The sequence below is a fragment of the Ascaphus truei genome, chromosome 19 (assembly GCF_040206685.1).
Source record: "Ascaphus truei isolate aAscTru1 chromosome 19, aAscTru1.hap1, whole genome shotgun sequence".
NCBI classification, from domain to species: Eukaryota; Metazoa; Chordata; class Amphibia; order Anura; family Ascaphidae; genus Ascaphus; species Ascaphus truei.
Window position 1 is genome coordinate 11,305,552 of NC_134501.1, and position 14,138 is coordinate 11,319,689.

The following is a 14,138-nucleotide window of genomic DNA, read 5'->3' on the forward strand; positions in this document are numbered from 1 at the left end:
TTTGTGCTTGTTTTTGAGGACTATTGACAATTGATTTTATATATATATATATATATATTTTTTTTTATATTAAAATCAATTGTCAATAGTCCTCAAAAACATATATATTCTGTATATATATATATATATATATATATATATTCAAGTTTTAAGTTTTTACCAAAGAAGTCTGGAAAAAGACCACTGACCAATCATCTTACACTTCCGGTTAAACCTATAAAATATATATCAAGGATCATTTCCAGATGAAAGCACTCGAATTACATGTAAAATTGACACAAAGTCCCTATAGGTCCAGAAAAATTGCACCGATAAACACCGAATTGAAATACATCCCATAATTTCCAATGATTAACACGGATAAACCTATTTTGTAAGGAAAACGTTGGGGGGAAAAGCAAACACTGAAAACTGGAATATCCATGTACGAATGTTATACAGATGTAATCATTTCCAACGAAAATTCATTTCAGTTAGAGAGAAGAATGTGAGAAAGGCCTTATAACTAATCACTAGGAGTTCAAAAATGCTTGGGGTAGACAGGTCGTTAGGAGATATCAAATTGGTTCTACGAGTATGAGACGAGTATATGTGCTAATTTGATGTAAATTGTGCAAGCGAAGAGCAAATCATAAACTCTGACACTCAAACACTCATCTAATCCAGTGGTGCTCAGCTTCAGTCCTCAAAGGCCACCAACAGGTCAGGTTTTCAGGATATCCCTGCTTCAACACAGGTGGCTCAATCAATGGCTCAGTGAAAGACTGAGTCACGTATTAAGTCACCTGTGCTGAAGCAGGGATATCCTGAAAACCTAACTTGTTTGGGGGGTCTTGAGGACTGGGGTTGAGCACCCCTGATCTAATCTACTATTTTTTTACATCTATACCAGTTTGAGCTTCTGAAACCAGGGCTTCGTCATACAAGTGCTTATATACCGTTTTAAACGCTGTCTTTCACTGACCCTGTGCTCTTGTAATACCTTTCAACACCATGATTGTTACAAAATTATCCTAAAAGCTTAAATGTACCATTCTGACAAAGGACAGAATTTCCTAGTATTGCATATCTTTAATTCTCACAAAGAGCAGCACCAGAGTACAATAGAATGTTTTATGCAGGTAAAAGTGCTGTCAAGAACATACTAAAACTACTAGCTACAAGATCCCAATCATCTATTACCAAACAGTTTGTTCTAGTTTGTACCGCAAAGCATATTCTGCTTTTCCTTGTACTGTCTATGTGTAGCTCGTGTGTGGGTGTTATCTTTTTATAGAACTAAATATGCTTAATTGCGCTGTCATGGCTTACCAAGAACTCTTAGCTTTGAAATGGCCTGATGCAATTGGAAATGCTCCAACTGGCTTGAAATGGTAATTGCCTTGTTCCCGAGCAAAGTTAATGTTAAATGCGCAATCATGTTACATATATATTACATAAATATGACTCTAACATAAATACAGTATATAGATACATAGCATATGCAAACACACACTATATATATTCAAAAAGGTCTCCAGCGTTAACGTACGCAATGGGACCGGAGCATGTATGTAAAGCGAAAATGTACTTAAAGTGAAGCACTGCCTTTTTTGCACTTATCGATGCATGTATTGTACTGCAATAGTCATATACGTGCATAACTGATGTAAATAACACATGTGTAACAGGCTCTATAGTCTCCCCGCTTGCGCACAGCTTCGGTACAGGTAGGGAGCCGGTATTGCTGTTCAGGACATGCTGACAGGCGCATGCGTGAGCTGCCGTTTGCCTATTGGGCGATATGTCCTTACTCGCGAGTGTATTTAAAGTGAGTGTCCTTAAACCGGGGTATGCCTGTATATCTTATACTATATTAGTGAAAGCACTGTATGCCTGTCTGGATGTCCGGTGTCCCTAGGGGAAATCTCATTGGTCCCTTGGGCCGCCTGACCCCGCACAGCAGCTTGCAGGGAAACCTGGGGGCGGCCAGAGCTGTGCACGGGCGCTCCGTGCTGCTGCTGCTTCTATGTCTGTGTCTTGCAGAGGGGGCGGGGCCAGAAGCTCCGTGCTGCTGCTTCTATGTCTGTGTCTTGCAGAGGGGGCGGGGCCAGAAGCTCCGTGCTGCTGCTTCTATGTCTGTGTCTTGCAGAGGGGGCGGGGCCAGAAGCTCCATGCTGCTGCTTCTATGTCTGTGTCTTGCAGAGGGGGCGGGGCCAGAAGATCCGTGCTGCTGCTTCTATGTCTGTGTCTTGCAGAGGGGGCGGGGCCAGAAGCTCCGTGCTGCTGCTTCTATGTCTGTGTCTTGCAGAGGGGGCGGGGCCAGAAGCTCCATGCTGCTGCTTCTATGTCTGTGTCTTGCAGAGGGGGCGGGGCCAGAAGCTCCGTGCTGCTGCTTCTGTCTGTGTCTTGCAGAGGGGGCGGGGCCAGAAGCTGCGTGCTGCTGCTTCTATGTCTGTGTCTTGCAGAGGGGGCGGGGCCAGAAGCTCCGTGCTGCTGCTTCTGTCTGTGTCTTGCAGAGGGGGCGGGGCCAGAAGCTGCGTGCTGCTGCTTCTATGTCTGTGTCTTGCAGAGGGGGCGGGGCCAGAAGCTCCGTGCTGCTGCTTCTATGTCTGTGTCTTGCAGAGGGGGCGGGGCCAGAAGCTCCGTGCTGCTGCTTCTATGTCTGTGTCTTGCAGAGGGGGCGGGGCCAGAAGATCCGTGCTGCTGCTTCTATGTCTGTGTCTTGCAGAGGGGGCGGGGCCAGAAGCTGCGTGCTGCTGCTTCTATGTCTGTGTCTTGCAGAGGGGGCGGGGCCAGAAGCTCCGTGCTGCTGCTTCTATGTCTGTGTCTTGCAGAGGGGGCGGGGCCAGAAGATCCGTGCTGCTGCTTCTGTCTGTGTCTTGCAGAGGGGGCGGGGCTTCTCTCTGCACACAGACAAGCCCTCCTCTTCCTGTCTGCTTCCCGTTTTCAGCAGCATGGGGGGTTGGGGGATCGGAGCATGTCGCCCCCCCAGGTGAAATTGTGGACTGATTAAGTGTGTGTGTGGTGGTGGTGGGGGAGTGATTGAGTGTGTGTGTGTGGGGGGATTGAGTGGGGGGGTGGGGGGGATTGAGTGTGTGTGTGGGGGGTGGGGGGATTGAGTGTGTGTGTGTGGGGGGGGGGATTGTGTGTGGGGGGGATTGTGTGTGTGGGGGGGGGATTGTGTGTGTGTGGGGGGGGGGGATTGTGTGTGTGTGTGTGGGGATTGTGTGTGTGTGTGGGGGGGGGGGATTGAGTCCCCCCCTCCCTGCCCTTTGCCCCCCCCTTCCACTCCATGCCACCTGCCCTTCCACGCCCAGGCAACGCCGGGTATATCAGCTAGTGTATATATATAGATATAGTGTTCGACAAACCTATACATTTGCTCGCCCCGGGCTAGTGGATTTAACCCCCGGGCGAGTAAATATTGGCCCAAGCAGCACACGTTTGGTACTAGGTGGCGAGTAGATTTTTTGATGATTTGTCAACCACTATATATATATATATATATATATATATATATATATATATATATATATATATATAGTGGTTGACAAATCACCAAAAAATCTACTCGCCACCTAGTACCAAACGTGTGCTGCTTGGGCCAATATTTACTCGCCCGGGGGTTAAATCCACTCGCCCGGGGCGAGCAAATGTATAGGTTTGTCGAACACTGTATATATATGTCTGTGAGGATCCCTAGAGAGCCAATATACCGGCACAGCACAAGAGATCACATAAGAGTTGTTTATTGGGTCAAAAATACACACATATGCGCCAATATGTGGGGTATGTGTGTGCATTCTGGACCCAATAAACCACTCTTATGTGATAATCTCTGGTGCTGTGCCGGTATATTGTCTCTCTAGGGATCTTCACAGACTAACACTATTAACCCTTAACAGTGCACGACTTGACTCTACTGAGGCTTTTTTTCAGTGTGTGCTGTCGCTGTCTCTCTCATTGCTAAGTTAAAGATCAATGTTTAATTTAATAGTTGATTATTGATTAATATGTGATCTTCTCATAAATATTGCACATGCGGCATAAGTAATACTTGTATATATTGATTGAATGATAACAATCATAAATGTGACAGTGGATCTTTACTAGTAATCAGTGATGAGTATAAAATTAGGCCAACTCAAAGGATATTGATGGAGACGTAGCCATGGTAACATTTAGGAAATAAGACTACGTCATCTTCTGTTGGACATACCCCTGAGGAAGAAGTAGCGGGTACAGTGGCCTGTACTCCAAAGAAAATTCACTTAAATGCACACTACCTAAATTTAAAATTTAACCTTTATATCAAATACTTAAAACATATATTACCAAAGTGACAATGTGATAACGTTTAAAAAATAAATTAAATAAAGTAACTCGTGCAAACAGGCAGTCTCTAATGTACAAATGCTCCAGTATATCATTAAAAACTGGAGAATAAGAGGCTGCTAGAGTGCAAACAGCCAAAGTGAGCAAAAAAGCCCACCACTTCACTGATTAGCCTAGTGAAATAATGAATATCGTAGGGGCTAGTGATATCATTTGTTGTAACTGGATACTGGCAGTATAACCTCCTAATCAGGTCTTAACCTACTCCAGGGATCCTTGCCTAGCCACTACCCTAATTTTTATATATTGGCTAATCTTGTGAACGGCTGACAAATACTGTATTAAAATAGCCCCATGAAGGGGGCTGACATCATCAACACGCGTCCCTGAGGAAGTCGCAGATTTGTGATGAAACGCGTCTGGATAATCTCGTCATCTTTTACCTGTCAACTCTGGCCCACCAGCCCTTCTCCATACGGGAAATCGAGAGTTGGCGTTTTGAGGCAGCGACGGGTTTATATCACTGGTGGCGCTGAGGAGGAAGCGGCGATTAAACCGTGTCCAGATATTCCAATTTTGCCCCCGGCCAAGCCATTTCTGGGAGAACTCTCTCCTTTTGTAATGATACTACGGAGCGGTACATTGTTCTATTCAGCGCCAATTGCTTCACATCTTGGCGGCTCTTTGGGACGTGACGGAGGACATCCAGGAGAGCTGGGCTTACAGCTGTGACTGTACATCCCCGTGACCCAAGGCGAGATCAAGTGTGGTAAGTTTTAGCAATATGTTCTAAAGAATGTTTGTGAGTGTATTTATGCGATATAAAATCATTGTTTTTATTATAAAATTGATCTGTGCTATGGAGCATACGCTTCTTTTTTCATGTGTATAAACACACACACACACACAAAATATATATGTATATATTAGAAAGTAATAACAGCCACCCCAGGACTTATGCAGTGTGTGTGTGTGTGTGTGTCTCCACCATGTATATACATTACTCAACCTTTCTGCAACCTTGTGATACTGTGGACCACACTTTTCTCCCTCACATTCTAACATACTCTTGGTATCCGTAACAGACTATCCTGGATTTCTTTCTACCTCTCTAATCGTACTTACAGTGTCTCGTTCGCCAACACCACCACCTGTCAATCTCTCTGTATGTGTACCTCAGGGGTCTGTCCTTGGACCTTACGGCTGCTATATAGACCAAAATCTCTGACTGGCCCTCCGCCAACTCAAACATGACAGACGGAGCTCCACATAAGGCTCCCAGGCCTTGTCCTACTGCCCCTATCTCCAATACTGCCGACAGAACCATCATACACCCAGAACCACAAGCACGTTGCCTAGGTATCACATTTGACTTATTCTTCACATTAACAATGTAGCTAAAACCTGTCGATTTTCCCCTTTCCTCTGTCGCTCTACTGTACTGTTAAAACTCTAAACACAGGCCTTCATTTTCTCCTGTCTGGACTATTGCCAACTTCCTGCCTCATGTCTCTCCCAACAATCTACCCTAAACACTGCTGCTAGAATCGCTTTGCTCTCTCCTAAATATGTCTCAGTGTCTCTCCTGTTGAAATCCCTCTCCTGGCTTCATATTAAATCACATATTACTTTCAAAATCCTAGCTCTCTCTTTTAAGGCAATACACTCATCTGGAGGGCGGCGAGAGACCAGCTGGGGGAAAGACAGATAAGGGTTAAAAAAAACAAAAAAAGAAAGATACTGGGGAAGGAAAAGGAGTGAAGGGGGGAGAAGAGAAATACATAAGGGGACAACAGAGCTACAAGAAGAAAATATGGAATTACAAGACGGGTGTGCGAGAGACAATATATGGGAGATGAGGGTAGGGGGAAATAATGACACATGACTGGGCAAAGTACACCTAAATATAATTGTCGTAACTGTTGACATGCAAAGAATGGGAACCACATGCTTCAAATTTGTCTTGAGCTCAAAAAAAAATGTTTTTTTGCAGTTACGACAGGATGAAATCTGAACAGACACTGTTCTAAAACACAGTTTTAAAATAAAGGAGCAGGAAAAAGGTGGAAACATATACCCTTTGTGCAGTATGTTGTAAGAAAACGTAGTGGGAACTACCTTAAAATCCCCTTTACTCAATAGACACTGTGTTAAAAGTAGCCCTATGGGTAAAAAAAAAAAAAAAAAAAAAAAGGTCCCTTACAAGATTTCAATATCAATGGCAGGTATAAAAAAATCATGTAGATCGAAACTATATTTAGGCTACTGAACATGCCACAGACACCATTTCCCCCAGAGTTGAGCATGCTTACCACGAAGCAGCAGTTTGGTCTGTTATTGGACAAAAAACCCTATGAAAATTATTGTGTCTTTTTCAGCCAAAAACTGCTCGAACTGCAGTTTTGGAGTATATCTATTTACCTCCTTAATCTCTGACGGGTACCTAAATAGCAGCACTTCTTATTGCCTGTCGGGAAGAGCAGAAGTTAGCCATCCTATGCTGGAATAGCAATCTCCGAAAAGACCCAGGTATGTAAGGTTAGGAGCGCTTTCCTAAATCAAAAATGAATATAAAAGCAGAGGATGATGATGCTTCATTGGATAATACTGTAACCCACAGAGAAGGCATTTGTAAAATCTCTAGTTCACAACACAAGCTTCCATGTCCCCTTTTTCAGAGGTGATTATAAATCGTTCTGGCATTACTGAGGTTAGGGAATATTCATTCTTATGTTAAAAAAAATATATATAAAAAAGGATGAAGATAGAAAATTGTTCAGTTTATAATGTACAAAAACAAAAATATACATAAAACAGAAACGCCAGGTACAATGCCAGTGCTTTCCATATGAGCCTTAGTGGTTATTCAGTATATTACATCAATACTGCTGAACTTTTGTCCCCAGGCTGAGTCTTTTGTACAGATATGTCTCCACTGAAGAGGCTTAAAGTAGGCATTTAAAAACTGGAAGCATTTTGGGTAATTAAAGCTGTGCAGCAAAAGGACAGGCTGCACCACATGGCAGCCTACGGCTTTCCCCCTGTGAACAGACGTACAATGCTCTCTCACAGAGCATGTGAACAGCAGAACTGCCGCTCGTGCAAAGTGTATCAGCAGGAGTATAGTTTAACTCAAAGATTAAGCAATTACACTACTGCAAACACGATGAGGCAGTAGTGTCAAAACCACCAATACAAGTTTGGCCCAAGTATTCCCAATCTTAAGAACGCTAGATGGATAAAATATGTCCATGTACCCTTTCAAACAAAGGCGAGGGGAAAGCCACTTATTCCCCACTGATAATTAGTCTGCTCCTCATACATCCGCCTCATTAAACTTCCTCTTCTTATAGTTCTGCACCAGGTTGGAGGCTTTGATCTGGGCTGCTTGCCCTCTTTCCCAACTCTGGAATGCATTCAGCCCTTTCTGGCCAGCCCGAAACAAACCACGTTCCAGTTCATCCAGACGCTCCACTAAACCCGAGGTGTCCTCATTGTAAGCATTTTGGGAAGAGTCCATAATGCGACGGAAACGCCCAACGAAGGTCTGAGGAAGAACACAATGTATTACTGGAGGATAAGTGATGTTTACACAAACAAAAACATTTAAAGCAAGAAATTATATTTAAAAATATATCGCAAGGCTCATTTTCAGTCTACATTATTTCCAAGAGTCACTTCCTTTACATAACTGGGGGATTTCATTTTTATCAGCGGAAACATTTTACAGATACAATATTTAGGAAACCAGACTCTAGAACCAAATGCAGCCTGGGAAAGCATTTAAGAGCTTGCTCTACCTCCACAGGAAAGCCCCCCCATACATCCATCTCAATGTTTAAAATATAGTGAACTCAGGAAGAGTCTCTGCAAATGATCTAGAGCAGTGCTGTACAAAGTGGGGGGCACAAGATTTTCTGGGGAGGGCGCAGCTGTTACAGAGGCCCCACGCTTCCCCGAAGGCATTTAATATAAATGCCGGGGAAGGCGTGAGGCCTCTAACTTTTTACTTACCTCGGTTCCAGCGACACATCTCCATGGCAACCGGCAGCAAATTACATCACGGGGTCATGTGACCCCACGGCGTCATTTGACGCCGGAGCCGTGCAGATGGGGGGGCGCGAGCCGGAGGGGAGAGAAGACAAGGGGCGCATTAAGGTAAGTTTGTGCGCCTCTGATCTAGAGGATATAGATCTATTAGAGCCACGTATTATACAAAAAACAATACAAAGAAATGCTTAACCCCAAAAAAGACAGCAGCACTGCAGAAAATGTGACCAAATAAATATGTTGTCCATAAAACAAAAACAAATGTTTTAGTCCACTATGGGACCTTCATCAGGGGGTAATTCAGAATACATGTCTTATCTTGCCCCAATTATAGGTGTTGTACATTCTTTTATTTCCCCACAACTACTGTATTGTATATGTTAAAATATAGATCTTTATTTCTGCCACAATTTATGTATTAAAAAAAAAACAAAAAAAACACAATGCTGCAAAGAATAAAAACTGCTCTTAAATTATCCATCTCTTTATTGAAACGACTGCCAGTGAGATTTGTAGAAACAACTTCAGATTAATGCCCAATAATATAGCAACTGTATTAGAGCTTCAGTAATATACCGATATTCCACACACATCTCCCATCTTGTAGTAAGGACCAAAATGAAAGGACTGTCCACTAACATTCATTTTGAGGATTAGGATACAGTTTACAATTCCATGTATTTCCTGGATCCTGCTTAAATATGCAGTGAAGCCGCCATCACTGTTACTTCTGGCCACGCAAAACGCTTGTTCTCGTGACTCGTTGGTACTCTAATTCTAAACCCCGATTGACTTCATCTCCATACCTTCCAAATGAATTTGTAGATTTAAAATCCCTAGGTAATTGTTGTACAGATGACATCTACATTGGTTCCGCCCGTATCATTTACCCAGCTATCACTGCATCTGCTGTAAAAGCTCAGGCATAGAGGCAGCAGAAGCTGGTGCCCTGCAAACACATTCCGATACTCCGTCCACTCTCAGGAATATAGGACGGGCATTGGGCAATATTGGCCCTGGCAGACTGAAGGCACAGCACCTCTCTCTGGAACAGACCCATACCAAGTCTATAAGATAAAACAGCTTCCTTCCGTGACACCATAAGGCCACGATTCTTACTCACTTGCTGCAACCTGTTGAATGTTTTTTGGTTGCTGGGAAAAAAAACAAAAAAAAAAAACTGCCTGAACAAACTCTCAAAACAAAATCTTGTATAAGTTGGTGCACTTACCACTGGGTATTTGCATATTTACCCACAGCCACAGACAATAACTGCAACTTTTCTGCAACTTTTATTGCATAAAGCTGTTGCAAAAGTGTTCATCATTGAAGTAATTGCTGTATAAGGTCGCGCTTATAGTGCCGGCGACCGCGGCAAAACAAATGCTTTGCCGCCGTCGCGTGCGCTTATTGTAAGCGCGGCATCTTGGTCGCGATCGCTGGAAGTCATCCCAATTTTATTTTTCCAGCAACTGCAGCCTGACGTCAGCGTCGCGTCGCCAGCACTATAAGCGTAGCCTTACACTTCACATTTTAGGAGGAACACAAGATCTCAGCACTCTTAAAGCAGCAAAAAAAAAAAAAAAAACACAGGGTTTTTCAATTTAATCAGTTCTGTAGTATTAGATAATACGGTCTGCGTTTTTTTTATTTTTATTGTATCCTTTGGTTGCTACAGCAAAGTCATATCCACTTCCTCTTTTGAAACAGGCTGACACCTTTTTGAGCCCTGCCCTTTGGAAACAAAGTATCACAAACAAATCTGTTGCTGTGTTCCAAACAGCAGACTGTCATTTGCTCTGAATTCTATAACAATAATGTGCTACACTTAGTAATATACAGTAATGTTACAGATCAGCTACTGCAGCACACAGTTAGAAGGCAGCCATATCGTTAGGCACACAACCAGGATTTTGACTGATTTATAACAGGAGCATCAAACGATTGCCAGCTTAGGTAAAAAAAATAAAACGTAGAATTATACATTTTCACATGCTTTATATATAAAAGAAAATTAAAAAAGGGGGTGGGGGGGTGTAGTATTTCTGCTTTAATTTGAGTCTGATCACATCTACAGAATCCAGCTTCTACCAATACCCTCTTCATACTCTATGCCAGCTATCCCGACGCACGATCACGCTGCAGACCGAGGCTCAGTGAATTTACCAAGATCTACCTTATTCAAAGTCTCAAAGTCCAGGTAACATATTGGTCAGCATTGCCTACTTTGAGGCTGTTTAAAGTGGGCGGTGAATAAAAACAGATGCTATTTTTATGAGCTTCTCTCATCAGCTTACTCTTAGTTTTAGGGTTTGTTTACATTTCGCATATTCTGGTAATGGCGGCCAGGGGTCCCATCTGCAAACTGGAAGACCCAAAACTGCTGCAGGGTGAGGGCTTATTCCAGCGGCTAACAGAAATACCTCAACATCATCAGGTGACATTGCAGCTTTCTATTGGTGACCATGTACACTAGTATGTGGTCAGGCAGCCATATTTGTAGTGTGTCAAAAACGGCACACAAAAACAAAAAACGCCAAATATTTCAGTACCACCGGTCACCTCGGGGAGAACCCCTGGCACAGAAAGGGTTGCAGTTAGAGATTTCTGCTTTAATTTTAATATGAAATACTGCAGCTCGGCTGAATGGAAGTAAAAGGGTTACACCACATGTTACCGTTTCAGGCCAAATCCAATGAGTTATCCAATCAGAAGTAGATTTGGGGCAAGAGAAGTCAATGCCAATGTGGTATGATTACCTGCAGTATGGACTTTGCAATCTCGGTGTTCTCTGGACTATCAAAGTTCAGAAGCTGGGAGCCAAACCCATAGTAATGCGGCCCCATCTTGTGCAGGTCCACCACATTGGCATCGGCGCTGAAAACGGTACGCCAGCCCTCCCGGTACATTTTCGGCAGCTCCACGGAGATGATTCGACGCTTGTTGTCATACAGACCTTTTACAAGCCAGAGGGGGAGCTCTAGCTTGCTGCCCTGAGAGAGAGAAATAATTAAAGTTATATTCTTATTTACAATTATTATTCCGACAAATTAGTTACAGAACATATTCCCACTTCAATCGCCTTATGTCCACCACAGCGCAATCTTATGTAACCTGCCAAAAAAACAAAAAAATGTCACAATCTAATTGGTTGTGTGGTTTTCATCGTGCCCCCATAGATAGTGGGGGAGAAGGGCACACACAAAAAAAACCCATTAAGTTTGAAAGAGAGAAAGCAGCTGAACATGTCACACTAACAAAATGTCACCAATTCAATGTTATGGGGGGATTGCAGCTCTAATGGGAATTCTGGTCTGTGGGGGGTGCCCTCCTAGTTCAATCCTACCGCATTATCATTACATATGCAGCGTACCATATACAAAACACCATCTTCCAATAAAACCAGTGGTCCCAGTGTGATTGTGCTGCGGGTGCATGCAGTGCCACTATCCGTGAAACCACAAAGTTGTGTAAATACAAGAGAAAAGAATAGCCGGCCAACTGAGGAGGGTTCCAGAGGGCCCGAAACGTGGAATAGAGCGTGTGTGTGTGTGTGTGTATATATATATATATATATATATATATATACACACACACATGTATACATATTCACACACATCTCCAGCCTGCACTTATAAATCAGACTGGGTAAAGTACAATAAACTAGGTGTATTTATTATACAGTAGTCAGTGTGATAAGAGTATCGCTCATTTTATTAAGATTATTCCCAGTTAGAGAAGTCATTGCTTTAGCAAGCCTCTTCAAAACGTCTGCTTTGCAAGCACAAATACTGTAGTAAATATGGTCTGAAAAGTTAACTGGGTGTTACATTTAGATTACTACCCATCCCCCCCCCCACCCCCCCCCCCCCCCACACACACACACACACACAAATCAGAGTACCACAACTTGTAAGTCACAGGTAATGAGGATTTCACTTCTCTCTGACATGAAGGGGCCGTGAGGGTTATTATTCTGACATGTTATTACCCCAGGGGGACACTATTAGATTACTACTTGTTATTGTTACCATACTTATTATCATTAGTTTAATTGCTAACATATCATTGTTGTGATTATTTTATTAGTATTATGATCCTTGTTAATAATATTATTAGTATTATAAATATCACCCTTGTATAGTTATCCGCATTTGTATTATAAGGACAGTAATATTGTCATTATATAATTGTAGTTATTATTGGCGGGGAGGATATCTCGGTGAGGGGGAGCCACCTCAGGGATGCTGTCGTTGTCTCCCCCTTTCTCCAAGAAGCCGAGTCGGGGGAGGCCGCTCTGTACACAGCAGGGCAGCTTCTCGTGGGACATGAGGAGATCCTCCAGGGACAGAAAATTCTCCTCCCGGCCCAAACCGGCCTGCACGGGCAGGTACGGCTCCCACATCCCGTCAGCGAGTCCAAAACAAAATGGTAGCTGCCTTCTGACTGGAATCTCCCGCGCTCCCGCCGCCCCGCCCACTCCAGAGCCAGCCGCTTGCGTTCCAAGCCTCGCTCTTGCCATCTGTTTTAAAGCGACGTCAGAGCGTTGCCATGGTGATCGTAAAAGGAGAGAGCAGTTGCCACGGTGATATGAGAGGGGAGAGGTTTCCATGGTGACGGTGTTTTTTGTTGTTGTTGTTTCCAAATGGACCATTAAGTGGTGCCCTCTACCGGAGACACTGGCTCCCCTGACAAAGACGCATACATGGCAAGTCTCACTGATTTATCCCATTGTATGTCTTTATTTATGTAGCGCTAAAAGTGTACTCAGCGCTTCACAAAGAATACAGCACAGGGAATTATAATAATACATTAAGCGCAGCGAAATCAGACAATAGGAAAGGAAATCCCTGCCCCGAAGAGCTTACAATCTAAGGCTCCGCTTATACTGCCGGCAACGGCGACCGATGACGTCACGCGTCGCCGTCGCGATAGTTGTGATGTAAGTTTAGGCGACGTCGCTGGCTACAAGGCCAGTGACGTCAGGAAGGGGGAGGGCAGAGGGACGGAGAAGCTCTCTGATTGGCCGCAAGGGGAGACCGTCGCTGAAAAAAAATCAAATAACAGTGACTACCAATTTTTTTGGTAGCGCTGTCGCGCCATCACGTGCACTATAAGCGCCGACGACGGCGACAATGCATTTGTTTTGACGCGCCGTCGCATCGTCGTCACTATAAGCGCAGCCTAAGGGTTAAGCACAACATTAAGTATCAGGTTGTGTTCTGACCTCATTTTATTTTTTTGGGGGGGGATTGGTGCGCTTAAGATGTTCAAGGAACATTATATGAATGTTGCCAAGGAGGGGGTGAATCTTATTGGAAACTAAGTGGGCATCACTGGGAACTTTGCCGAAATTGCATGACTGGTAGCTCAAGCGGTCGTGCGGTCGTGATCCCGGAAAGACTGACGGCACCTCTTTAAAGCACCTTTACCCTTGAAAAGAAATGTGTTCCCCCCGCTTGGTGGGAAGCAGTGTGTCTCCGGAGCTGCACGGCGTTGATTCCAGCTCTGAGGACCCCTTTCTCTGCCAAGATACATCAGAAGGTGATACCGTGTCTCACTGCAGTTTAAAGGTCCAGCTATCACACGAGCCAATAGGAAGCCGGAAGGGATGACGTTGCCACTTCCTATTAGCGACCTTCAAACAGACATTTTCTGTGCCAAGCTGGGGCTGCTACTGACATCACCGTCCGATGTAAGGCCGAGTACATAGAAGGACAGGCCGCGCTGAGCCCCTGCATCCTCAATGAGGATGCCTTGAGAGGGGGCTC

At 44.0% G+C, this 14,138-nt stretch overlaps 2 protein-coding genes and 1 long non-coding RNA gene across 7 annotated transcripts in view; 2 read left to right on the forward strand and 1 right to left on the reverse strand.

Moving 5' to 3' along the window:
* Positions 1-3,816: 3,816 nt before the first annotated feature.
* Positions 3,817-9,528, forward strand: LOC142469859 (uncharacterized). Its single transcript, XR_012789111.1, has 3 exons — positions 3,817-5,086; positions 6,696-6,846; positions 7,671-9,528. It is a non-coding gene; the product is annotated as an uncharacterized LOC142469859 (long non-coding RNA).
* Positions 7,077-12,828, reverse strand: GINS3 (GINS complex subunit 3). The gene is made up of 3 exons (XM_075576557.1): positions 12,605-12,828; positions 11,127-11,360; positions 7,077-7,864 (listed from the first exon to the last, which is right to left on the reverse strand). The coding sequence occupies exons 1-3, from the start codon at positions 12,770-12,772 to the stop codon at positions 7,634-7,636; spliced, it is 633 nt and encodes a 210-aa protein (XP_075432672.1). The 5' UTR covers positions 12,773-12,828; the 3' UTR covers positions 7,077-7,633.
* The window catches only part of LOC142469856 (diacylglycerol O-acyltransferase 1-like), a 32,740-nt gene continuing 29,046 nt past the window's right edge, over positions 10,445-14,138 (forward strand). For 2 of the 5 annotated variants that reach the window (XM_075576556.1, XM_075576555.1), the window contains exon 1: positions 12,917-13,075. The gene's annotated coding sequence lies outside the window, so the exon portion shown is untranslated. Of the gene's footprint in view, positions 10,568-12,916; positions 13,076-14,138 lie in introns of those variants that run through there. The other 3 variants (XM_075576552.1, XM_075576554.1, XM_075576553.1) reach the window with 2 other exon arrangements.

Coding starts and splice junctions, on each gene's coding strand:
- GINS3 (XM_075576557.1), bottom strand. CDS start 12,772: ATGTGGGAGCCGTACCTGCCCGTGCAGGCCGGTTTGGGCCGGGAGGAG. Junction 11,361..12,604: donor ACAACGACAGCATCCCTGAG/GTGGCTCCCCCT, acceptor TCTCTCTCTCAG/GGCAGCAAGCTAGAGCTCCC. Junction 7,865..11,126: donor TTGCAAAGTCCATACTGCAG/GTAATCATACCA, acceptor GTTCTTCCTCAG/ACCTTCGTTGGGCGTTTCCG.